The sequence below is a fragment of the Garra rufa genome, chromosome 16, assembly GCF_049309525.1.
Source record: "Garra rufa chromosome 16, GarRuf1.0, whole genome shotgun sequence".
Taxonomy (NCBI): domain Eukaryota; kingdom Metazoa; phylum Chordata; class Actinopteri; order Cypriniformes; family Cyprinidae; genus Garra; species Garra rufa.
Window position 1 is genome coordinate 4,870,309 of NC_133376.1, and position 24,141 is coordinate 4,894,449.

At 36.5% G+C, this 24,141-nt stretch overlaps 1 protein-coding gene across 1 annotated transcript in view; it reads left to right on the forward strand.

Moving 5' to 3' along the window:
- mgat4b (alpha-1,3-mannosyl-glycoprotein 4-beta-N-acetylglucosaminyltransferase B) overlaps positions 1-24,141 on the forward strand; it is a 225,721-nt gene that overhangs the window by 100,085 nt on the left and 101,495 nt on the right. The window contains exon 2 of the mRNA XM_073820494.1: positions 22,145-22,324. Coding sequence (XP_073676595.1) covers positions 22,145-22,324 — 180 coding nt within the window. The remainder of the gene's footprint in view (positions 1-22,144; positions 22,325-24,141) is intronic.

Consider the following 24,141-nt stretch of genomic DNA (forward strand, 5'->3'; position numbering starts at 1 on the left):
TGGTCTTTTCCTTTGGCATGTCTGTCTAAAATCCCATTAAGCATATTAGATAAAATAGGTTTTCAAACTATTTGATGCCAGTGACCCACATTCTTAAAAATAAGGGTTTTCTTTGTGCACAATCCACAAATACGCACAATTATGTGTTATTTGTCACGCATATTGCCTTTTTTCTTTGGCATGTCTGTCTGAAGTATATTTGTTTTCTATTGGAATTGCTTCATTTAATAGTAGACATTTTACTTACTATAGATATATTTTTTAGTCTCGAAGTTTCGTGCTCAAGTTCACAGAGACTGGGACAGCAGAATGTGCATACTATTTGCTTAATTATTTTACAAAAGCACAACGTTTCGTTGTTATTCTGAGTGCACACAAATAAGTGTAGAGTCTTTACAGACTCAAAAGATGTATTACTCTTATCTGCACATGAGAATCCAGATCCACACATTTAGTTCACCAATCCACACACTGGAAGAATGTACAAATATACTGTTTTCTTTGTGCACAATCCTCAAATACACAAAATTATGTGTAATTTGTCACGTACATTGGTCTTTCTCTTTGGCATGTCTGTCTGAAGTCTATTTGTTGTCTATTTGAATTGGTTCATTTAAAAGTAGACATTTTACCTACTTTAGATATATTTTTCAGTCTCGAAGTTTCGTGCTCAAGTTTACAGAGGCCGAGATGGCAGAAAGTGCATCTTGTTTGCTTTAATTATTTTACAAAAGCACAACGTTTTGTTGTTATTCTGAGTGCACACAAATAAGTGTAAAGTCTTTACAGACTCAAAATATGTATTACTCTTATCTGCACATGAGAATCCAGATCCACACATTTAGTTCACCAATCCACACACTGGAAGAATGTACAAATATACTGTTTTCTTTTGTGCACAATCCGCAAAAACTCAAAATTATGTGTAATTTGTCTCGTATATTGGTCTTTTCCTTTGGCATGTCTGTCTGAAGTCCCATTAAACATACAAGACAAAATAGGCTTTCAAACTGTTTGATGCCAGCGACCCACATTCTTAAAAATAAAGGTTCCAAAAGAGCAAATTTTGTAGCGATGCAAGTAGAAGAAAAATTAAAAATAGTGTGCAAATTGTTTGAATAATCTAGAAAATAAAGAACCTTTTGTTCAGTGGAAACGTTGTACGGATGTTACGGGTTCTTAGAGAAAACATTGATACCAATAAAGAAACTTTAATTTTTAAGAGTGCAAATGAGAATCCACTTGCAGACAACTCACTTCTCAAAAAAAGGCAGCTGTGTTTTTTAAGACTTACTTTGTATTAAGAAAAGTAGTGAATCTCAGCTATTTCCATCACTCTGTATTTCACAGATTTCATTTACTGGATTAAATCTACTGCAAGCATCTAAAAATATATCTTTTTCATTCAGTAGTGGATTTTTCTCTTTTTTTTTACTTTCTGGTATGTTATTCTTTAGCAGTAGCCAAATCTATTGGAAAAATACACTGTTATTTCCCCCATTAAAATGATTGAATAGCTATTGTAACCAGATTTATTTACCCTCGCACTAAACCCGCCACCAGTGCGTGATGTGTTGATTGTATACAGTCTTGAGTGCGACCTCAGTGTTTGTCTCTTTCATCCTGTAATATAAAACAGAATAAAACCTTACTCATGGCTTTCCTCCACACTTTCATCTCTCTCTCTCTATTTCAAACACATAATGTCTCACTGCTCTAGTCTGCACACTTGAGAAAGTCTGCCGCTCTCTTGATAAAGCAAAACCATGTCCTGCTGTCAGAACGTCGTCTTTCGTACATCACTTGGTTTTGTTCTCAGTTGTTACTTGCGCATAAACACACACAGTATAAATCCCTTGTATCAGCAACTGAGTCAGTAGTGATCTGCTGTGTTTGAGTGTTCAAAGCTGTAAACATGGAAGTATCTGACCTTACAGGACTGGCATAACCCATTATCAAAGAGCTGATCCCTCTCACTCTTTACTAATCTGATTTCCTTCTCTCCAGTGTCTCAGTTGAATGAATCATTCAGTGAATGTCCAAATGTGAGAAAGAGATAACCATTCCCATTAGACCCCGTTATACTGGCCCATCACTGAGACTCTGAGTTCATCAAAACTTATCAAATTTTGCCATTTTGTTGATAACTGATAATTATTTGTTGGGCTGCCCTCGACTAAAGATTTTTGTGGTCAACTAGTAGTCTTTCATTTTAAGCATTAGTCGACTGTTACTCGCATATTTATTAATAAACCATATAAATCTTAATAATGAGCCTTTAATTGCCTACATAGCCGAATAAGAGCTCAAGCGCACATAAAGCTTGCCACAGTGCACCGACAGAAGTAATGATTATGAATGTGTCAGGGAAACACAGTAAGGAGGCTGCATTATCATTGTAATAATGTATTGAAAAAGTGCTTTTTCTTGACTCATCATCTCCACAGTAGTGGATGCGCCTGTATGCTTGTTTCATACAGATTACATAAACTGACAATATTTGTTTTCTATTTATATTGGTTCATTTAAAAGTAGACATTTTCCTTACTATAGATATATTTTTCAGCCTCGAAGTTGCATGAGACCAAGATGGCAGAAAGTGCATCCTGTTTAAGTATTTTACAAAAGCGCAACGTTTCGTTGTTATTCTGAGTACACAAATAAGAGTAGTACAGTAGGTGGCAGCCAGTCCCTGTTTTAATAAACGATTCATTGAATCATTCTGTCATAAGATTCGTTCTAAATGGCTGATTCAGTTAGAAATGAAGTAACCATTTTTATGAATGGATTATTAATCATATGCTCACTTGATTCATTCAAAAAGATATTTATTCAGAAACGAAACACTGCAGCGTTGCTCTGCCGTCTTTTAAAGAACATCAAAAGTTGCACTTGAACCATTTTTGATCTTGAGCGCAGCTTGTTGCAATATTGATCAATCAATGTTGATTAGTTCGTAAATGATCTGAAGTAGGGAATTTTCATATTTCATTTGCATGATAGGTTTTACAACATTATTAATCTAAAGGGGATGGAAAGAGGGGATGGTGGATTTACAGAGGGGATGCTTTTTGTCATTATTTTTTAACAAGGGGGATGCCATCCTCCCTCAATTCGAGCCCTGAGTTCAACTAAAAGTACTGAAAAATAATATGACTCAAGTAAGAGTAGAAAGTATGTATGAAAGTACTTTAGTATTACTTTTCTATTTTTACCCAAAATGAGCCGATGTGAGCATTATGGATCATTAAGGCGAGACGCTGCAGGTGAATATAGGGTTAAAAAAAATTAACTAATAGTTATCACCTTACTTACCCAGTTGATTGATTCCATTGATAATTGCAAACATTTTTTGTATTACAAGTTTTCTAAAATGTTTAAATGTGCAAATGAGGCATTATTTAATGAAATATGCACAAATTTGCATGAATTTCTAGTACAAAATTCTTGTTTAATTTTTTTGACATATTAGAGTCAAATGGTTTTACAGAGGGACTTTTGGGTATCTCATTGTATCACTCCATAATTCAGAAAAAAAAACTATAACAATATATTTTTTTACAATTTTGGGGGGAATAAAATGTATAAAATCAAGTAAATTCTATATGAACAAATCCCTCTGTAAAAACATTCAGGATATAGACAGGAATAAAAATGTAAAGTTGTGTGTAAGTGGAGATTTATGGCTCAGTGTAGGAGAAAAAACTCATTTTGAGAAAACGGCCTTTAAAAATATGAATTGTAATTGAAATCTATTGACAAAATAGATAAATAGATATATAGATAAATAGAAATAGATAAAGTGCTATAAAAGAAACACTTCACAGTGTATTTTGGATGTTTTCTTTCCACTAGTCTGAAAAAACACTTATAAAAAACCAAAAAGACCAAAATCTCAAACTTGACAGGTGCATGAAAAAACACAGTTTTTGCCTGCAGTGTCTCCCCTTAAACCACAGAAGCTAATAAACATATTTAATAACCACTTTATAAGAAAATTTATAATAAGAAAAAAAATACACTTTTTTCTTATTTATAACAGGATAGTATAAAAGTATAGTCTATGACATTTATTAAAAATAAATGAAAAGTAATTTCAAAATTAGTATATGCCTAGCTTTGAATATCAGCAAGTATCAGAATATTTGACACCAATAATTTGACATGGTCACTGGTATATTGTTATATATTGTTTGTGGTGCACTGATGTATATGTATATACACGCATATTTCTGTAAGAAATAAATATGCTTGAGTGAGTATGATGGATTGGATTTGTGGTAAAGCAAACTGATCTCAGATCGTTTCTCCTGGGTAATGTCTCTCTGATGTTAACGGTAATCACCCGTCATTTGTGTGGTGAAACGGCGTCATTGTTCAAGAGCTTCCCGGCAGTGCAACCTACACACTCAAGACCTGCCTGGTGGTCTCATTTTCCTCCTGTGGTGAAGTGTGTCTGTGTGTAGAGATGGCCGTAATGGAACTATAGTCTCTGTATGTGTGTGTGAGGGCATGAATATGTGTGGACTAGTGCTCAAATCTGTTATTTATCTCATACTCAGTGGGCTGTGTGTATGTGTGAGGATGTGGGTGTGTGCATTGCACGCAAATAGAAATTGAATTAAACCCCTGTAGTGCATGTAAAAGCTTAATTTTACACTTTCATATTATTCATATCCAATTTATAGCAATTCTCCATGGCAACTTTTAAGAAGAGGTGCTTCAGATTCTCTTCACACATATTTCGGCATGCACTGGAAGTGCTTTTTGTTGCTGATGTTTTAAGATGACTGTAATGTTGCTTCGTAACACCTCAGAGTTTACAGCCTCATAATCAGCCTCATGAGATAAAACAATGAGCGCGGCTTGTTTAAAGTGTGTGAGAGTGATCGTGTGTGTTTGTGTTTGTGTGAAGAGCAGTTTAGACTGGATTTGAGAGTGATTTGATAGTGGCTCTTTTAGTTGTTTACTAAGCTGGATTAGAGCTGATGGCTTTTATACTACTTAGCTGTGTGTGTGTGTGTGTGTGTGTGTGTGTGTGTGTGTGTGTGTGTGTGTGTGTGTGTGTGTGTGTGTGTGTGTGTGTGTGTGCGTGCATGCGTGCAAGCTGAATTACTGTGTAATGATGTGTAAGGGAGTGTGTTTGTGGTGCATTAGGAAGGTTATTTTCATTTGGAGGATGATAATGTGGAGATGATTGTTCTGCTGAATGCAATATGTTATGCTGTTAGATCACTGTTTGAACACTCAAGGTTATTGGATGTCTTTCACTAACAGAGTGCATCTACACATATGCTTAAACCCTGTGTGCATGCACATATGTGTAATAAATGTAATTATTTGTTGAACATTGGTACCAGTTTTATAAGTGTTCCCACAATCTAAATTGCTTCTGTTTTTCTTCTTTTTTAAAGGAGTAGTTCACTTTCAGAACAAAAATGTACAGATAATGTTCTCACCCCCTTGTCATCCAAGATGTTCATGTTTTCATCCAAGAAATTATGTTATTTGAGGAAAACATTTCAGGATTTCTCTCCATATAATGGACTTCTATGGTGCCCCAGAGTTTGAACTTAATCAATTGTATTTTTTTTTTAGAGAATAATCAATCGTTTTGTTAGATAAGACTCTTCTTTCCTCGGCTGTGATCGTTTAGAGCCATTTAAACTGCATTTTGTAAGTTCAAACTCGGGGGCACCATAGAAGTCCATTATATGGAGAGAAATCCTGAAATGTTTTCCTCAAAAAACATCATTTCCTTTCGACTGATGAAAGAAAGACATCTTGGATGACAAGGGGGTGAGTACATTATCTGTAATTATTTTTTTAATTATTTTTTAAAAAGTGAACTACTCCTTTAAGTCTGATATTTATCAATTGTCAGACCCTTTTATACAAAATTAATGGTGACACTTTACAATATGGTTTCTTAACATTAGTTGACTAGATTAACTGTCATCAACTAACAATGAAAAGTACTTCTAAAGCATTTGTTAATGTTAATGTTAAATTCTGCTTTTTCTAATACATAAACTAAATCAAAAGTTGTGTCTTTTAAAGCAACACTAAAGAGTTTTTTTTTACCTTAAAATAATGTTTCCGAACTCGTGTCAGCGGTTCATCAACTCATAACAGGGTGAAACGGCACTTTCGTATTCGCTTTGCGACCCTCTATCGGCCATAACAGCACTATGTAAGTTTGGGTCGTCGGGTAGCGGTTTTGTAGTTCAAATGAGACTACAAATGCGACTTGCTTTACGGCTAAAATAAATAGCAAACAATGTCATTATTATGTTTTATTTCGTTTTCATACTTTCATAAAGTCATGCAACATACTCTACCTTGTCACTGGACATCGTTATTTCCAAAGTCGGTCCTGGATAGCCTCCAAACAAATAACGTGCATGTGACGCGACGGTAGGCTAAATTATTTAGGACAGCGGTAATGGACAATTCCGCTTCCAACCTGTAGAGGGAGCGAAGTTCTTTAATGTTGCTTTAATATTATATTACACAACTGAGGTAGCATGGGTAAGTGTACCCAGTAAGCCCACTTTCAACTTTAAAAATTAATGTCAAATTAAAAAAATAATGCTAGTCATTATTTTAACCAATCCAGTGATTTGTTAATTCCCAGACATTTTTATTGCATACCAATCACATTTGGCAATGTTAAGTTAGCCCCACTTATGTGGATGCTGTCTCAGGGTACCTCATGCAAAGACACCCAAAAGCTTTGGTGTTTTGAAACCCTTCCGAAATCAACACATTTCTGACATTTTCAGCCATTTCTTTATGTATATTGATATTATGTCAACTAAGAGATAAATGTATTGTTTTTTGTGTATAAACAAATAGTACTGTATCATTTTATATATTTTTTCCTTAAATGGAAAGATGAGTTTTATTGGCTTGCACACTGAAAGATGGACTGCTGAAGAATTAGGCATGTGAACTGCGAACACTGCGCTTTGTGTTTTATTTTACAATGATTTACAAATAAATACATCATAAATTGTTTTGCAGAGAGATTATTTTCATAAATTACCTTTTTTTTAAGATGGGCTTAAATGGTACAGCACCACAAAACACATGCAAACTACAGTCAACACAAGCTAACCTTGAATGAAAAAAACATAACATTTCTTAACGTGGGCACAATGAAAATTACTATGATGCTTAGTCCACAATATATTTAAGCTTCATGCATGACTTTGTAAATATGTCTTACATTTTTAAAGGAAAACATTGCCTTTTTTCACCATTACTCACTGAGGAACTATTTAAACCCATCTTATGTGTTTCAATGAGGAATCTCTAACAAACGTTGATCAATTTTCTGAGTGAAAGTGTTTAATGGTAAGCTTTTAATGGTGTGCTTTTACCTTACCTTACCTTAATTCACAACTATATTTAGATACTTAGCCACAAATTACACACTGTGTAGCACCATTTTTTTTTTTTAATGGATGTCTGCTGATGTTTGTGATACAAAAATTGTAGAAGCATGTTGCCTTTTCCATAGGGGCACAGTAAAAAAACCAAAACAAAGCAAAACAGTTTGGAGTGGACAGAAAATCTTTTTGGGAGTGAGCGAAAGCCAAGATCAGAGTTAATGCTCATCAGGGACAGGAGACCTTCCTCAGTTCAGTGATAGAGTGCAAGATTTCAGAGTGTCTTTAAGTAGACTGTAAACAAGAAGCTGGATCATGTTATATAGGCTACGGGTAAAATGCAAGAAGGAAAAATGTGAGGTGATCTAAACGGGGTTATACTAGTGTGTCTTTGTACAGTCCTTACGGGTCCTGTGTGGCTGGGGTTAAATGTTATTAGTACGGGTGATGATGAGCGCTAACAAACATTAGTAAAATGAATTTTTACATTTAGACATTTAGCAGACGTTTTTATCCAAAGCGACTTACAAAAGAGGACAATGGAAGCAATCAAAATCAACAAAGGAGCAATATGACAGGTCTCATTTAGCCTAATGCAGTACACGTATCAAGTTTTTTTATTGTATAATAAATAACAAGAAAATGGACAGAATAAAAAAAGAAAAAGCAAGCTAGTGTTAGAGGCCTAAAAATGGATAGATAGAGTACAACAAGAACAGAAGAAAACAAGCAGTAAGTAAATGAATAGAGTGTAAGTCTAATTTTTTTTTTTTTTTTTAGAATAGAATTAGAATAGAGGCTGCTAGAGTTAGAGGCTCAAATGAAGACGGAAGAGATGTGTTTTTAGCCGATTCTTGAAGATGAGATGGACTGAGATGGTGAAAGTGATTTTGTTCCTCTTTGGGATGGCACAATAATGCGCCGTTCATTTGCAAGCTTCTAGAGGGCACATAAGTCTGAAGTAATGAATTTAGGTAAAAAAAAAAAAACTTGCAGCTGGATTCTGGATTAATTGTAAAAGTTTGATAGAACTGGCTGGAAGACCTGCCAAAAGAGCATTGCAATAGTCCAGCCTGGACTTTTAAAACATGTCTGTGTCAACGAATAAATATATTGATGTTTTACTTCTTTAAAATCAGTATTTTTTTGTATATTTTGTGAATAAATCATGATGCAGGCTTATTTGGAACACATGCGGGCTTAAATGGTTAAAAGTACCAATAAAGCACATGCCAAACTTTTGACTTCATTCATAAAATATCTTAATTTTATATTCTAAAGTGCACATCAACTAATTAATGTTTAAATTTTCAAACTAGAGATAAATCTTGCATTTTAACAATTGATTATTTGTATGAACTATGTCAAATATCTGTGAAAAAATATAAACTTAGATTTTGGTGGGTGTAATGGGTGCACTTACCCTATTTTTATTAACTAACATAAAAAAAAAAGCATTACTAAATATCACAACAGATATATTTCTCAGTTTTAGTTATTGTTAGTTAATGGTAACTAATTGTTATACATATAAAAGCAACCGAAGTCACAAGAGACTTTGCATTAAAGTGATTTTACTATGGTTAAATAAAGGACCTTTATATTGTTATATTGTTACTAACAACATGCTTGAGTGGTTTATGACTGCACTGGGATGACTGATTTATTATGTGCTGTCACTGCTGTGATCACTTATCACTGTCTCATCATCATATAACGTCGTCACGCTATATGTTTCATGCTGTTACATCGATCTGTTGTCTAACTATATAATGTATTCCTGGAGAATAATACCCAAAGCTACTTGATGCTATTTTATACTTAATACGATATTCACTACTACAGCACAACTGCCAATGTCATATTGACTATTTGGATTTTAAGACAATCTGTCCATTTTTTTTTCAGTTTGACAACCTAAAGATGCAAAAAGTAGCCTACCTTTCTGACGTAAGCAAACATACTGTATGTGCTTGTGGTTCTGCTCTATGATATATGATCATATTCAGACACAGACACAGTTATTATCTAATGTACTCATGTAAATGTGCAGCAGCTACTGTAACTGCATCCGTTTACACCTGACTCTGAGCTTGTTTTCCTCCTGCATTTAAACCTCAGTGACCTTATAAACTGATATAGCTGCAGCACACGGATGGAGGAATCATGTTTTATTCAGTGTTTCTTACACATCCGATTCATAAGTTCAGTCAGAGCACAGCTCTCTCTCAGTCTCTCTCTGTCTGTCTGTCAGTCATGTACAGTCGTGGGCAAAAGTTTTGAGAATTACATAAATATTGGATATTGGAAAAGTTTCTGCTTAAGTTATTATAATAGCAATTTGCATATACTCCAGAATGTTATGAAGAGTGATCAGATGAATTGCATAGTCCTCCTTTGCCATGAAAATTAACTTAATCCCCAAAAAAACTTTCCACTGCATTTCATTGCTGTCATTAAAGGACCTGCTGAGATCATTTCAGTAATCGTCTTGTTAACTCAGGTGAGAATGTTGACGAGCACAAGGCTGGAGATCATTATGTCAGGCTGATTGGGTTAGAATGGCAGACTTGACATGTTAAAAGGAGGGTGATGCTTGAAATCATTGTTCTTCCATTGTTAACCATGGTGACCTGCAAAGAAACGCATGCAGCCATCATTGCGTTGCATAAAAATGGCTTCACAGGCAAGGATATTGTGGCTACTAAGATTGCACCTAAATCAACAATTTATAGGATCATCAAGAACTTCAAGGAAAGAGGTTCAATTCTTGTTAAGAAGGCTTCAGGGCGTCCAAGAAAGTCCAGCAAGCGCCAGGATGGTCTCCTAAAGAGGATTCAGCTGCGGGATCGGAGTGCCACCAGTGCAGAGCTTGCTCAGGAATGGCAGCAGGCAGGTGTGAGCGCATCTGCACGCACAGTGAGGCCAAGACTTTTGGAAGATGGCCTGGTGTCAAGAAGGGCAGCAAAGAAGCCACTTCTCTCCAAAAAAAAAAAACATCAGGGACAGATTGATCTTCCGCAAACAGTATGGCGAATGGACTGCTGAGGACTGGGGCAAAGTCATATTCTCCGATGAAGCCTCTTTCCGATTGTTTGGGGCATCTGGAAAAAGGCTTGTCCGGAGAAGAAAAGGTGAGCGCTACCATCAGTCCTGTGTCATGCCAACAGACTGAGACCATTCATGTGTGGGGTTGCTTCTCATCCAAGGGAGTGGGCTCACTCACAATTTTGCCCAAAAACACAGCCATGAATAAAGAATGGTACCAAAACACCCTCCAACAGCAACTTCTTCCAACAATCCAACAACAGTTTGGTGAAGAACAATGCATTTTCCAGCACGATGGAGCACCGTGCCATAAGGCAAAAGTGATAACTAAGTGGCTCGGGGACCAAAACGTTGAAATTTTGGGTCCATGGTCTGGAAACTCCCCAGATCTTAATCCCATTGAGAACTTGTGGTAAATCCTCAAGAGGCGGGTGGACAAACAAAAGCCCACTAATTCTGACAAACTCCAAGAAGTGATTATGAAAGAATGGGTTGCTATCAGTCAGGATTTGGCCCAGAAGTTGATTGAGAGCATGCCCAGTCGAATTGCAGAGGCCCTGAAAAAGAAGGGCCAACACTGCAAATACTGACTCTTTGCGTAAAGTTTCACAGAAACAACTGAAACAAAAATCTAAAAGCAGTTTAACAGCAAACTTTGTAAAAACTAATATCGATGTCGTTCTCAAAACTTTTGGCCACGACTGTAGAGTCCCATTTCATAAAGCTCTCAGTGAAGACATGCATGATGAAAGCCGAACAGAAGTGTCTATTTTTATATTTTAAACACTCCAGCTGCTCTCACTTGACTGTTGTGAGGTGATGGCGTCTTCAATATGCTATGTTTTGTTAGGCCATGTTGTTATTGTCGTTGTTACCTTCCATAATATCTTGTTTTGTTTTTTTAAGCCCTGAAAGTACAAAACTGAAGTAGGAAAACTAAACTAAATAATAAAAATGTGATTAGCTTGTTAAAAATCTATTACAAAGTCTAATCTTAAACGCTGAATGCCCAAAGGTGTTAAATCCAGCTATAGCAGCCAGGACGTCTAGAAGGATGTCATCAGTATTTTCATAGTCTAATGGTCCCGCAAAGTGACATTACCTGTCCTGCAACATAGCAATAACCAAGTGGTCACCCTAGTATCATAACCATGGAGTGATGACCAATATGATCTTTAATACTTAGATCAATTCCCCAACTATTATTCTCTAACAATTCTCAATCCTCTAAGTGCTAATTGCAAGGGTTTAGTTTGGGGACCAATTCTAACTATTAACTAACTATTAACTTTGACTTTGCCTCAATAAACTTTAAATTTGCTAGTTAGTAAAGTAGTTGCTTTGTTTATGTATGGGGTAAAGTTATGGGATCTATATATTTATGCAAAATAAGACATTAACCCCTTAAGTGCCACCCACAATTTTTGAAGATAGACGTTAAAGTGCACTATCCATACTTAAATTGTTATAATTTATGAACACTTTGGAATACAGATCTAAGGTTGGACTTTTACAAAATAATATTTTTGAATCTAAAATTGCTATAAAATTAAAGCCTAAAAAAATTTGAAGTTAGAAAAAAAATTAGGTTCCTGTGAGATTTTATTTAGGGAATTTTACCACAAACAGCCACTGGATGCCCTCAAAACTCAATTGATTTTTTCTTATGTCTTTTTTCTGTCAGTATTACTTCTATCACAAAATAACCACCTAATATGGAATCTTGACCTTTCTGACGATATGTATTTTGTCAAAATTATAAAAAGTTTTGATTCTTAAAAGACCGTAATACATTTTGTAATATGACCCTTTACACCGCTCACTAAAGCAGAGGAGACGTTTAAAGATTTTAAAGTACCATTTCCATGGTATGCAATATCCAAAATGGTTTTCACAGAATGAATTTTGAGGTTTTAAGCTTTCAACTGATATATAATTTATGATGATTACTAAAATATGTAATGGAGAAAAAAGACAACAAACGAAAGAGTGCCAACGGGTCCAACAGTCAATGCTAGTAATAGGCACACTAATAAGCACTGAGAATTGGCCTTATTAATGAAGTGTTACCATCACAAGAAATAAAATCATGACAACAGTGATGGACTGATGCCTGAAGAACAGTTCCAAACACTTCACTTGTCATGTTGCTTGCGAAAAAAGTGTATTTTGCCAAAATACACAGCAATGTTTGAATGAGCATCCATGAAGAAAGAGGCAGAATGCTGGACCCTGCCATCCACACAAACCTTGACCCTTTGGCATTGCCATGGAAACACATTATTTCTGAGGAGTTGTTGGACGTGAACTGCTCAGAGCAGAATCTCTGTCGTCTTCTAATTACAATAACCAATGTGGCATGAACAAAGCAATGTTTCCCCTCTAAATCAAAAGACAAAACATTTTAATTTTGCATAAAGCAAATGAAGCTTTTCCTTGGGACCAACAAGATTTCTTCTTAAACCATGACAATATTTTAATGACAGTTAAACACATTTTCTAAAGAATTTACTTTTTTTAACAAGAAAAAAAAAATTCATAAATATATATTATTAAATTTTGGTATTTGTACATTATGGTTGTGTAAGGTTTTTTGTGAGTGTATATACAATATCTCACAAACGTGAGAACACCCCTCACATTTCAGCAACCATTTTAGTGTATCTTCTCAAAAGACAATTACTATAGAAATGAAACTTGGCTATGTTTTAGAGTAGTCAATGTGCAGCTTTTATAGCAGTATAGATTTACTCTCCTCTGAAAATAACTCAACATACAGCCATTCTTGTCAAAATAGCAGGCAACAAAAGTGAGTACACCCTAAGTGATAGCTTTAAGTACAGTTTTCTCATACTGACCACTGGATGTTCAACATGGCATCTCAGGGCAAGAACTCTCTGAGGATTTGAGAGTTAGAATTGTTGCTCTCCACAAAGATGGCCAAGGCTATAAGAGGTTCAGTAACACCCTGAAACCGAGTTACACTACAGTGGTCAGGGTCATACAGAGGGTTTCCAAGATGGGTTCCATTCGAAACAGGCCTTGCAAGGGTCGATCAACGAAGTTAAGCACTCATTCTGTGCATCAGGTGCAGAACCTGGCTTCAGATGCATGAGTGCTGCCAGCATTGCTTTAAAGGTTGCAGAAGTAGAAGGTCAGCTTGTCAGTGCTCAGATCATACGCTGCACACTGCAACAAGTCGGTTTGCATAGACGTCGTCCCAGATGGAAGCCTCATCTGAAGCTGGTTCGCAAGAAAGCCCGCAAACAGTTTGCTGAAGACAACCTGTCCAAGAGCATGAATTACTGGAACTATGTTCTGTGGTCTGATGAGACTATAAGATAAACTTGTTTGGCTCAGATGGTGTCCAGCATGTGTGGCGATGCCCTGGTGAGGAGTACCAAGAAAATTGTGTCTTGTCTACAGTCAAGCATGGTGGTGGAGCATCATGGTCTGGGGCTGCATGAGTGCTGCTGGTACTGGAGAGCTGCAGTTCATTGAGGGAAACATGGATTCCATTATGTACTCTACATTCTGAAGCAGAACATGATGCCTTCCCTCCAGAAACTAGCACAAACGGCAATTTTCCAACATGATAATGATCCCAAACACAGCACCAAGCAGCAACTAATGATTATTTTAATAGTTAATTATTTTCTCAATGAATTAGTTAAAGGGAACCCTGGGTATTAAGACTTGAATGGCTTAACTAAAATATGAAAGATTATGTTATTTTAAATGATTATGTTGGATTATTGGGGGCTCCATTATTTTGATCTGTTGCTATTTTACTGCAATACAATACTCGGAATACACAACTTGGAAAATACAGATACGATGCCACATTATGCAGCTTTTGGTTGAAATTTTCAGTCGAAAGGGCAACAAGAGAAGCGATGTAAGTCTTTACTGCTTTCTTAGTGATAAGAAGAGGAGAAAAGAATGGGAAGATGTCTGTGGATGAATAAAACTTCCCAAATACCCGTGTCTGTGTTTTCTCCACTCTACTGATGCCTTTTAGTGGAGCACAGCTACTGAAAGAGTTTATAAACGATGTAAACATGCAGATGCTTGTCATGACACCACAGCAACTGAAGAAGTTTCTCAGCGCAGATTTCACTCAAATCCCAGTGCATTTAGATTCTTTGTGGGAAAAATCGATGCATTTGGTTTAAGCCTACGCTTATATCCTCTTTCAGTAGCTGTGGTCATTGTATCAGTATTTTAAAGTTGTGTATTTCAAATTGTGTTGTGGTAAAAATAGCATAGCTCAGTACCAGTAGCTCATCAGGTGCAACCTTTCTACATTATCAAAGTAATGCCCCCCCCCCCCCCATAGTCCAAAATATGTATAAAATGATGTGAATTTTTTAAATAACGCCTTTCATGGGTTACATATTTCAGTAAGAGACATAATTTATGTTATATTAAGCTATACAAGTCTTAAAGGGGTCATCGTATGCAAAACTCACTTTTACATGTTTTTTGAACATTAATGTGTGTTGGCAGTTTGTGTACACAACCACCCTACAATGATAAAAATACACCCAGTGGTATTTTTTTAATCTTTAAAAGTAATGTCCCGTTTTTAAAATCAGGTCATTTTCAGCTTCTTGTCTGAGTGTGATGACACACAGACAGAGGCCACTCCCACCATAGTTGATTGACATGAGCGCCTTGCCTTAGATCCGCCCTCATCGAGCTGAAACAGTCCGACTTCGATCGCCATTGTGTCGATTCAGGTGCAGAGGAAGACAAGAATGTCTCTCATTGAGCGATTGAGGTGTTCTGTTGTTGACATCCGAGCCAAGGAAAACGCAGAGGATTAACGCTAATTTTGTTTTTGAAAGGAAAGCGCCGATCCTGATCTACATATGCGTCTATGTTCGTGTGAATCATTCGTGATGCAGCTTCACCCACAGCAGAAGTGAGTAGAAGGGTTTTTATGCATCTTTGCAAATGGCCTTTCTCAATAATGTGTTAGTTAGCAAGTTTCGCAGCTAAACACGGCTAAATGCAGCTGAAGTAAACATTAGGGCTCGTCATCCCACTAGGGATGTGCATATCGATCCTAAAGTATCGATATATCGATACTGATGCGAGTATCGAAAGTATCGATACTCAAATTGAAAATATCGATACTAAGGTGTGTTTTATTTACCAGTGATTTTGTTTATTTAACAAAAAGCCAGGAGTACAATGTGCATTGAATTGGATGCATAACCTATGTTAGAGAATAACTGTTCACGATAGAACACTTTTCCTACTCATCTGAACGCACGCAAATGATGCAAGACAGAACCAATCAATCACAGAGAGCATTCACTCCCTTTAGACAGTGCATTCAAACAGGGCTGTGTTTCCTAAAAGTATCATAAGAAATCATTGATGCTTTTGGGAACGACAGCCCTGTACAATACTTATCAGAGGACAGAAAAAAAAAAAAAAGTTTGAGCTATTTCTCAAAAAATAAACTGAAACTGAAGCTTACATAATTTGCATTTCACAAGTGCAATTACATTTCTTTAAATTAACACTTAAAGTTCATTGATCATGTTTTGTAGTAATGTTAATATAAATTATACACTGGCAGAATAAAAATGTTGTATTTTATGTGTGCAACAGCCTGTCACTGGCAGCCCCTTATGAAACCAAGTATTTTCAACTGTAGGTTTTGTAGTTACCACTAAAGTAAACATATTTTAACCACGTGTAGAAAATAAAATTTAATTAGTTGCATATTAAATGTTAAAATGCATTTCAAATATAAAGTGTAAAAGGTTATAAAAAAAGGGCATAATTACATATTTTACTCTTATTAATTTAATAAATGTAATAATTTAAAAATTAAGTTTAGAAGTATCGTATCGGTATCGATATCGATGATACTGGCCTTAAAAATATCGGTATCGTATCGAAAACAAAATAAGTGGTATCGCCCATCCCTACATCCCACAGTAGAGAGGGGCGGGGCGAGCAGAGCTCATTAGCATTTAAAGGAACATGCAACAGAATAGCTCGCTCTAAAAAGGGCTGATTTTGACAAGGTAAAAAGAGTTTTTTTACACTACCATTGAGAAATTTTAACCAAAGTATGTTGTAGACTTCTCATTAAGACCCTAAAGAATCATATCAACTTGTGGAAAATTGGCATCCGATGACCCCTTTACTACCTGGGGTTCCCCTTAAGAAAGCCAAATTAACTTTTTGCAGTAAATATATTACGTTTATACCTCATTGTGACGGTTGCATTCGCCACTTGCGATCCAGGAAAAGCAATACAAAATACTTTAATAATCCACGAGAAAATAACAGAAGTCAATACACATCCACATGAAAGTATGCGTAAATGTATCGGTAAACGAGACCAGAAAATCATAAATACACAGGGAAAGTAATCAGCGAGAACAAAAACAGGTGTGTGAGACTAATTAACAGACAAGGAAACTAAGTAGGAAATTAGGCCGAAATAGAAACCTATTCCAAAACAGACTATAGTCTTGACAGCCTTTACAATAGTCCCTCTGTTTGATGCATATGTGCTTGTCGGCACTCGTTCAGGTGAAGTATTTGATTTTTTTAAACTGAGACTCTCTTTTAGTCGGGACAACTTTTATCCAAAATGGAAATACTTGTGAATTTCTATCATTTACAGATCAGGATATAACCATAAAATGCAACTTTTGCATGCATCAAACACATGAAACAACATGTGCCAGTACACATCTGCCAGTGCAAGTGCATAATATAAAGAATTTTTATGGATATCTTGGACTATGCATTTTTCCCACAGCAACTCACTGTCCTTTTGCTGTTTGACCATAGAAATGCGTCATTCACTGTCGTAAAGTAACGTGACTGGTTAACGTTTTCCCATGCACGCCGCACAGACATGATTAACTGATAATCAAATTGTTGTTGATTATTTCTATTTTTGATTTTTATGGTTTAGTTGTTGCAGTCCTAGTCAAACATTGTTCAAAGCCTTGAAAACAGAACTTCCCATATAACACTACATTTCTCCTGTTGAGCTTTTGGACGAGATTAAAGGCGTTTTTCCGCAACCCTAGCCTTTCATTTGGATGAACCTGAAGTGAATTGTTGTTTTTATTATTTGTGGTGGACTCGCCCTCCGAGACCCCGCACTGCTGCTCTGCCCTGGGAAAATGTCATTGGGTCTGTTTCTGTGCGCTGGATCCGAGGTGACCCGTTGCGCTTGGCCTTTCAAGTGCTTTTTGTGTGTGACCTCTCCACTGACACTCAACTGCTGCAGCAGTGATTCAACAAGCCAAGGACTTTCTGTTTTCACCATTTACTCCTTCATTCTCTTTATGGACCTGTTAAAGATGCTGGTCATTCACATACAGAGTCAGAATTTCCGTATTGTCTGTATAAAGATAGATCATTTATAGGACTCGAGTGCCAGTACAAGAGGATTGTATTTAATGCGTCATTGTTCCGCTCAAACGGATGGAACGATCTGGTTTCAGGATCTGTATGGATTTTGCCCATTATGGAAAAAGCCAGGCAAGAATCCAACCACTTTACAAAATGAAAGCAAAGAGAACGGGCCAAATGAAAGACAAAAATATACTCAATAAGATGGAAATTGAGAGAGTCAAGGGGATTTCTGACAGCCTTTGAGATACCGTTCAACATGATGCCGTCTAGACCGCATTTACACACATGCACACTTGCATTTAGACTTCTTATCTTAAATCAAATTTTACATGACATACAACTAAGCAGACTTTGTCAGATTTTGCTCACTTCTGGGTACAAATGTGTCCCCAAAATATGGTTAATTAGGTAAACACACATTCAGACACATTACTCACTATATATCTATATGCATTATTATTTCTCATTTCTCACACATTTGTTCCAGAATGGAGTTAAAATAGTAATATTGTGAAATATGAATGCACTTAAAAATAACTGTTTTATTTTTTTTAAATGCAATCAATATCGGAAATCAGTATCAATGTGTTTGTTCTTCAGCATCAATGTTGAAGAACAAGTACCACTCGCATATTTTTCAGAAGAAAAATGTAAAAATGTAGTTTCTTGCATTGTGGTATATTGTGTTTTTTTATTTAGATGTCCCAAATCTTTTTTCTGAAATGTTCAAGCCAGCACAATTAAACAAGCTCCAGATATTAAGATAATTATAACGATCTAAATGAGATAATTAAGCATGTGGGAGATTAATCTTGGAGACCGCCCAATGAATGCAGTTTTAATTAGAAGACATTTCAGAGCAGTGGAATTATCACAATTGGAGTATTTTTGTAAAGCCTTTCAAACATCCTGGCATCATTGCTCAGGGATTTCTGTTTTGCAGTAATGAATTTCAGGATGAATTATTTTTGACCTGCTAAAGACGCCAGCAGAGGATAGCGATGAAATCTGTGCAGTAATTCATTAAGACACTTTGTGAGCTTTAGTAAATTAGAGGCAACACTTTCTTTCATGCTTTCATGTCAAGCCCCTTTCTTTTCTGCTCTTCTGCTATAAACCAGCACATTTCCATGAAAGATGAAGTAAACAAAATGATGTTAGAGCGAATCAAGGGCAACTCCATTATTGGCTGATGGAAGTGTGAGTTTTGACCTCCGTTTGCCTGGTCCTCTCTCACATGTTCACAGACACAGTCGAAAACAGCAGGTCGTCTCGCTCCGCCAGGTGTCATAATGGCCACGACTATTCTGTTAAGTCATTTTGACGACTAAACCAGGCTAAGCAGCCTCACATTTTCACAATTCTCGTCTGTATTTGTTCGCTCTTTTCAGCGTCAGTGTGACAGCAAAGCTTTGCGGGATGTCACGGCTGTCTTAAGACTTCTCTTTTAATAAGATGAACGCAGCCACATGCACTGCAGCAGGGACAAACACACACTGTTGTGTGTCTAATTTATGTAGAGACATGCTGAGCTTGATCAAAGTTCTTTTTAAGCATGTCAGTACACTTGGCGGCCATCTTCATGACACGCTAATGCAGCTATTTCCAGACGAGTGCAGATTCTCAACTTAAATGAGGAGGGCAAATCTAATGAAACCGATCAAAATCATATCCAGGACATATTTCACCCTAAAATTGTATGAAAAAAATAAATAGTAATACATTTATCATTACAACCCCTGGCAAAAATGATGGAATCAGCACACTTCGATGTTGTTCACCCAAATTTTTTACTTCATAGCAAATAAACGAATCACAGATATGACACAAAACTATTTTTGTTTAATAATTCAACATTCTGGTTATGTGAAACCAACCTCAAACAAATGGGATTGAACTCTTTTAATTAATGAAAAAATATATTTTCCATATCACGTACAGAAAAAAAATACGGTATCATTCAATATTGAGGACAAAATGATGGAATCATCAACCAAAAAACACAATTAATACTTGCTCCTCTTCTGCATTTATGACGGCTTGAATTCTTTAGGGCAGTGTTTCTCAACTCCAGTCCTTGAGACCCACTGCTCTGCACATTTTGTATGTTTCTGAGTCTGACACACTCAGTTCAGTTCATGAATCTTTCTACTAATGAGCTGATGATCAAAATCAGGTGCCTTAAATGAGGAAGACATACAAAATGTGCAGAGCAGTGGGTCCCGAGGACTGGAGTTGAGAAACACTGCTTTAGGGCATGGGCTTCACTAATGAAAAACAATATTCTTCATCAAGCTGGTTCCAACTTCCTTGAGTAGCGGTTGACAGATCAACTTTGCAAGATGGAGCCTTGTCATGGACCAGTTATTCAATTTCCACCATAAGGTTTTATTTTCTCTCTGCAGTATATCCTGCGCTCTGTCTATAATAATAGATACACGCTGTAGTACACGTGTTTTAGTTTATATATGCAGACGCTCTTTATGTGAGGGTGTCTCTGACTCTCCGTCTTTAGGAGAGGCCACCAGCACTCAGCAGTAATCGAGTGTAGGGATCATAGTGAAGATGTCATCAGTAGATTATCTCACTCTACAGGGTATTATATGTACCTCTCCTCCCCAATCTGAAGTGTGGATTGGATTGCACTTGTGTGAAGCGGTGTAATTTCAGATTACACAAGGGCTTTGGACTCTGATGGCATTACGCTGTGTGTGTTTGTGTGTGTGTGAGTGTGGGTTGTGCGCTGAGAGTGGGCATTTCTCCCAGAAAAAGCCTGCCTGCTCAGGATTATACCGCAAAGCATAAATCCGCATGATTATTTAGTTTCTAGAGTGTGTTGAGAGCAAAGAAGGAAAAGAAACCAGCTCAGTAAAATGAGAATTCTCACTATACACAGGTAAAGTGTGTCATTCTTTTGATGTTAAAATGCTTTCTCCTTTCTCAGTTCAATACCCAGAGACAGCTATAAGTAAGATACTTACTTAATATAAACACTGTGACTCTGTGGAGCTGTCAAAACATTCTGACCAGCCTTACATGGCAACAGAGGCGTCAATATTTGTTTGTCTGGCTAGTAACAGACAGATTGAAAGTAATACGAAAAAAATATGTATGCATGTACTTGTTTTTGTTTTTTTTACATAAATATAAAATTTTATATAAATGTATTTATTTCTTTATTCATTCTTTTAAACAATGCTTCCAAAAATGTAACAAATATTTAATAATAATATCCAGTGTAAGAATATTAATATACAAAAATAACATTGGTAACACTTTACAGTAAGATTTCATTTGTTAACTAGATAAAAAACATTTGTCTGAAGATGGGCTGAGTTTGGAGTTTGTAAAGGTAAAGCTCTAGGAGGAGATATTAGTAGTATTGGTACGTAGTATACCTATGCTTAACCCACTTTAACTATATTTAATGCATAAACTAACATTAAGTAACAATGAGCAATACATTTGTCACAGTATTTATTTGTCTTTTTTACCGTTAGTTAATAAAAATACAAATCCATGTTAGCTCAGGAACATTAACTAACATGAATGATAACATTAACTGGAATCAGCATTATTTATAAATGCTATAAACATATTTTTAAATGAGGTTAAATAATGTTAATTAATCAAACCTTATTGGAAAGTGCACTGCATTTTTAATGTGGATTAATTAATTATCTAAACAGATAAGTAGTTTTTTACTCTGTAAATGCTTTAAATATTGAATGCACTTTGATATTTGAGCTGTATTTGAGTGTTGAAAGAACAGATTTGTATTTCTAACTGTCTCTATGTGTTGACCTCTGAGGTCAGGAACATCGATCGCCTGCTAAGAAAGGTTATGACCCGAGACATGGAGAAAACAGCCAACCTCACTAAAACACTTGTTTAAATGTCATGAATGACTGGCTGGTTACACGACACCTGCTCTGTTCTCTCCCTGTCAAGAAAAGCAGAGTGTTTAAATGTAAACGAGTGCAGCTTCAGCCCTTTAAAGGGCACAGAACAAGAAAGGAGAGACTTAAAATATCCTCTCATTTTTTTACACTTGTCATCCTTTATTACCATCTGAAAAACAACCCTGTTAAATGGTCATATTCTGTGTTGAATTATTGGCCTTTATTTATTGATGCGTAGCATAACAGTTCTTTTGACTGGATACTTGAATGCTGTTATAATAAATTATAAAGCAAGAAGTTGTTCAAGTGTGTTGAGAAAAAGTAAAAGCTGCAGTTTTTCTTTAGAAGTGTGCTTCTAAAAACCACCAATTAGTGTTTTTCTCTGTCTTGTGATTGTAGGTAATGTCGTAGACATTTACCAGCGTGAATTTCTGGCGCTGAGAGATCGTCTGCACTCCGCTGAGCAAGAGAACCTCAAACGCTCCAAAGAGCTCAACCTGGTGCTGGACGAAATCAAGCGAGCCATCGCTGAGAAACAAGCGCTGCGGGACATCAACCGCACCTGGAGCAGCCTGTCAGGTGAGACACAAAACAGCCAGACTAAACAACACCACAACATCCTAGATCAGCAGCTGACGATTGTTTTATATCAACCAATCATGGTTCTTTGATTTTAGGGGTGGGAAAAAATTCAGTCATCATTTACCAACCCTCATGTCATTACAAACTTGTTTGGCTTACTTTTTTTTTTACTGTAGAACATCAGTGAATGTGTTTAAAAGAATATTGAATATATGCAATAGATACATTTTTTTTAATCGCGATTAATCGCACTCTTTTCATGTGATTTATCTGTGATTAATCGCACATTTAGAGTGAAATTAAACATACACTATTTATTCTTTTTAACATTTACTTTTAGTATCATTTCACAAAATTGCTATATCCAGTTTCAGTTTCCTGCTTGCCAAGCTAAAACAGAACACACAGAAGCTTATTTTTCTAGTCAGCATTTATCCAGCTGCTAAGGCATACAACATGTTTAATTTTTTCATCATTTCACAAAAACTGCTATATCCAACAAAGAGAACCTTCAGAACAGTTTTGATCTCAATTCAATTTCCAAATTTTTTAGCAGACATTTAATATTGCAAGTCAAGCCGAAAATTATTCATACCCCTGGCAAATTCTGACTTAAAGTTACTTTTATTCAACCAGGTTTTTTTTTTTTTGACCGGAAATGACACAGGCTTCTCCCAAAAGATAATACGACGATGTACAAGAGGCATCATTGTGGAAAAAAATATTTCTCAGCTTTTATTTACATTTGAACAAAAAGTGGCATGTCCAAAATTATTCATACCCTTTGCAAACTGTCACAGTCTATGGGAAAATCCAAAGTTCTATACCATTCCAAATAGCCCAAGCTGTTCTAAAGCATCCTAATTACCCTGATTCATTGGGAACAGCTGTTTTAATCAACTCAACAGGTAAAAAAAAAGGAAGCTCTCTGCTGTTGGTTTGTCATGGCTAAGACAAAGGAGCTCACTGAGGACCTGCGGCTGCGCATTGTGGCTGCCCACAATTCAGGAAAGGGCTATAAGACCATATCTAAATGTTTTGAAGTTCCAGTGGCTACAGTGCAAAGTATTATTAAAAAATACAAGACGTTCCGCACTGTGAAAAATCTCAGAGGACGTGGTCGGAAGCCAAAAGTGACACCTGTGCTGGCCAGGAGGATAGTGAGAGAGGAAAAAAAGAATCAAAGGATCACCACCAAGGCCATCCTGATGAATCTGGGCTCTGCTGGTGGCAACATCTCAAGGCACACAGTCCAACGGACACTGCACACCGCTGGGTTCCACAGACGCAGACCAAGGAGGACACCACTTCTCCAGATGAGGCTTCTGTTCTTCTGTTTCATGGTCAGATGAAACAAAAATGTAATTGTTTGGTGTAAAAAAAGAAGCCTTCAACCCTAAGAACACCATCCCCACTGTCAAACATGGTGGTGGGAACCTAATGTTTTGGGGGGTTGTTTTAGCCGATGGACCAGGGAACCTAATCACAGTAAACGGCACCATGAAAAAGGAGCAATACATCAAAATACATCAGTCTGCAGAGAAACTTGGCCTTGGGCACCAGTGGACATTTCAGCACGACAACGACCCAAAACACACAGCAAAAGTGGTGAAGAAATGGTTAGCAGAAAAAAACATTAACGTTTTGCAGTGGCCCAGCCAGAGTCCTGACTTAAATCCAATTGAGAATCTGTGGAGGGAGCTAAAGATCAGGGTGATGGCAAGGAGACCCTCCAACCTGAAAGAGTTGGAGCTCATCGCTAAAGATGAATGGGCAAAAATACCAGTGGAGACATGCAAAAAGCTGGTCAGCAA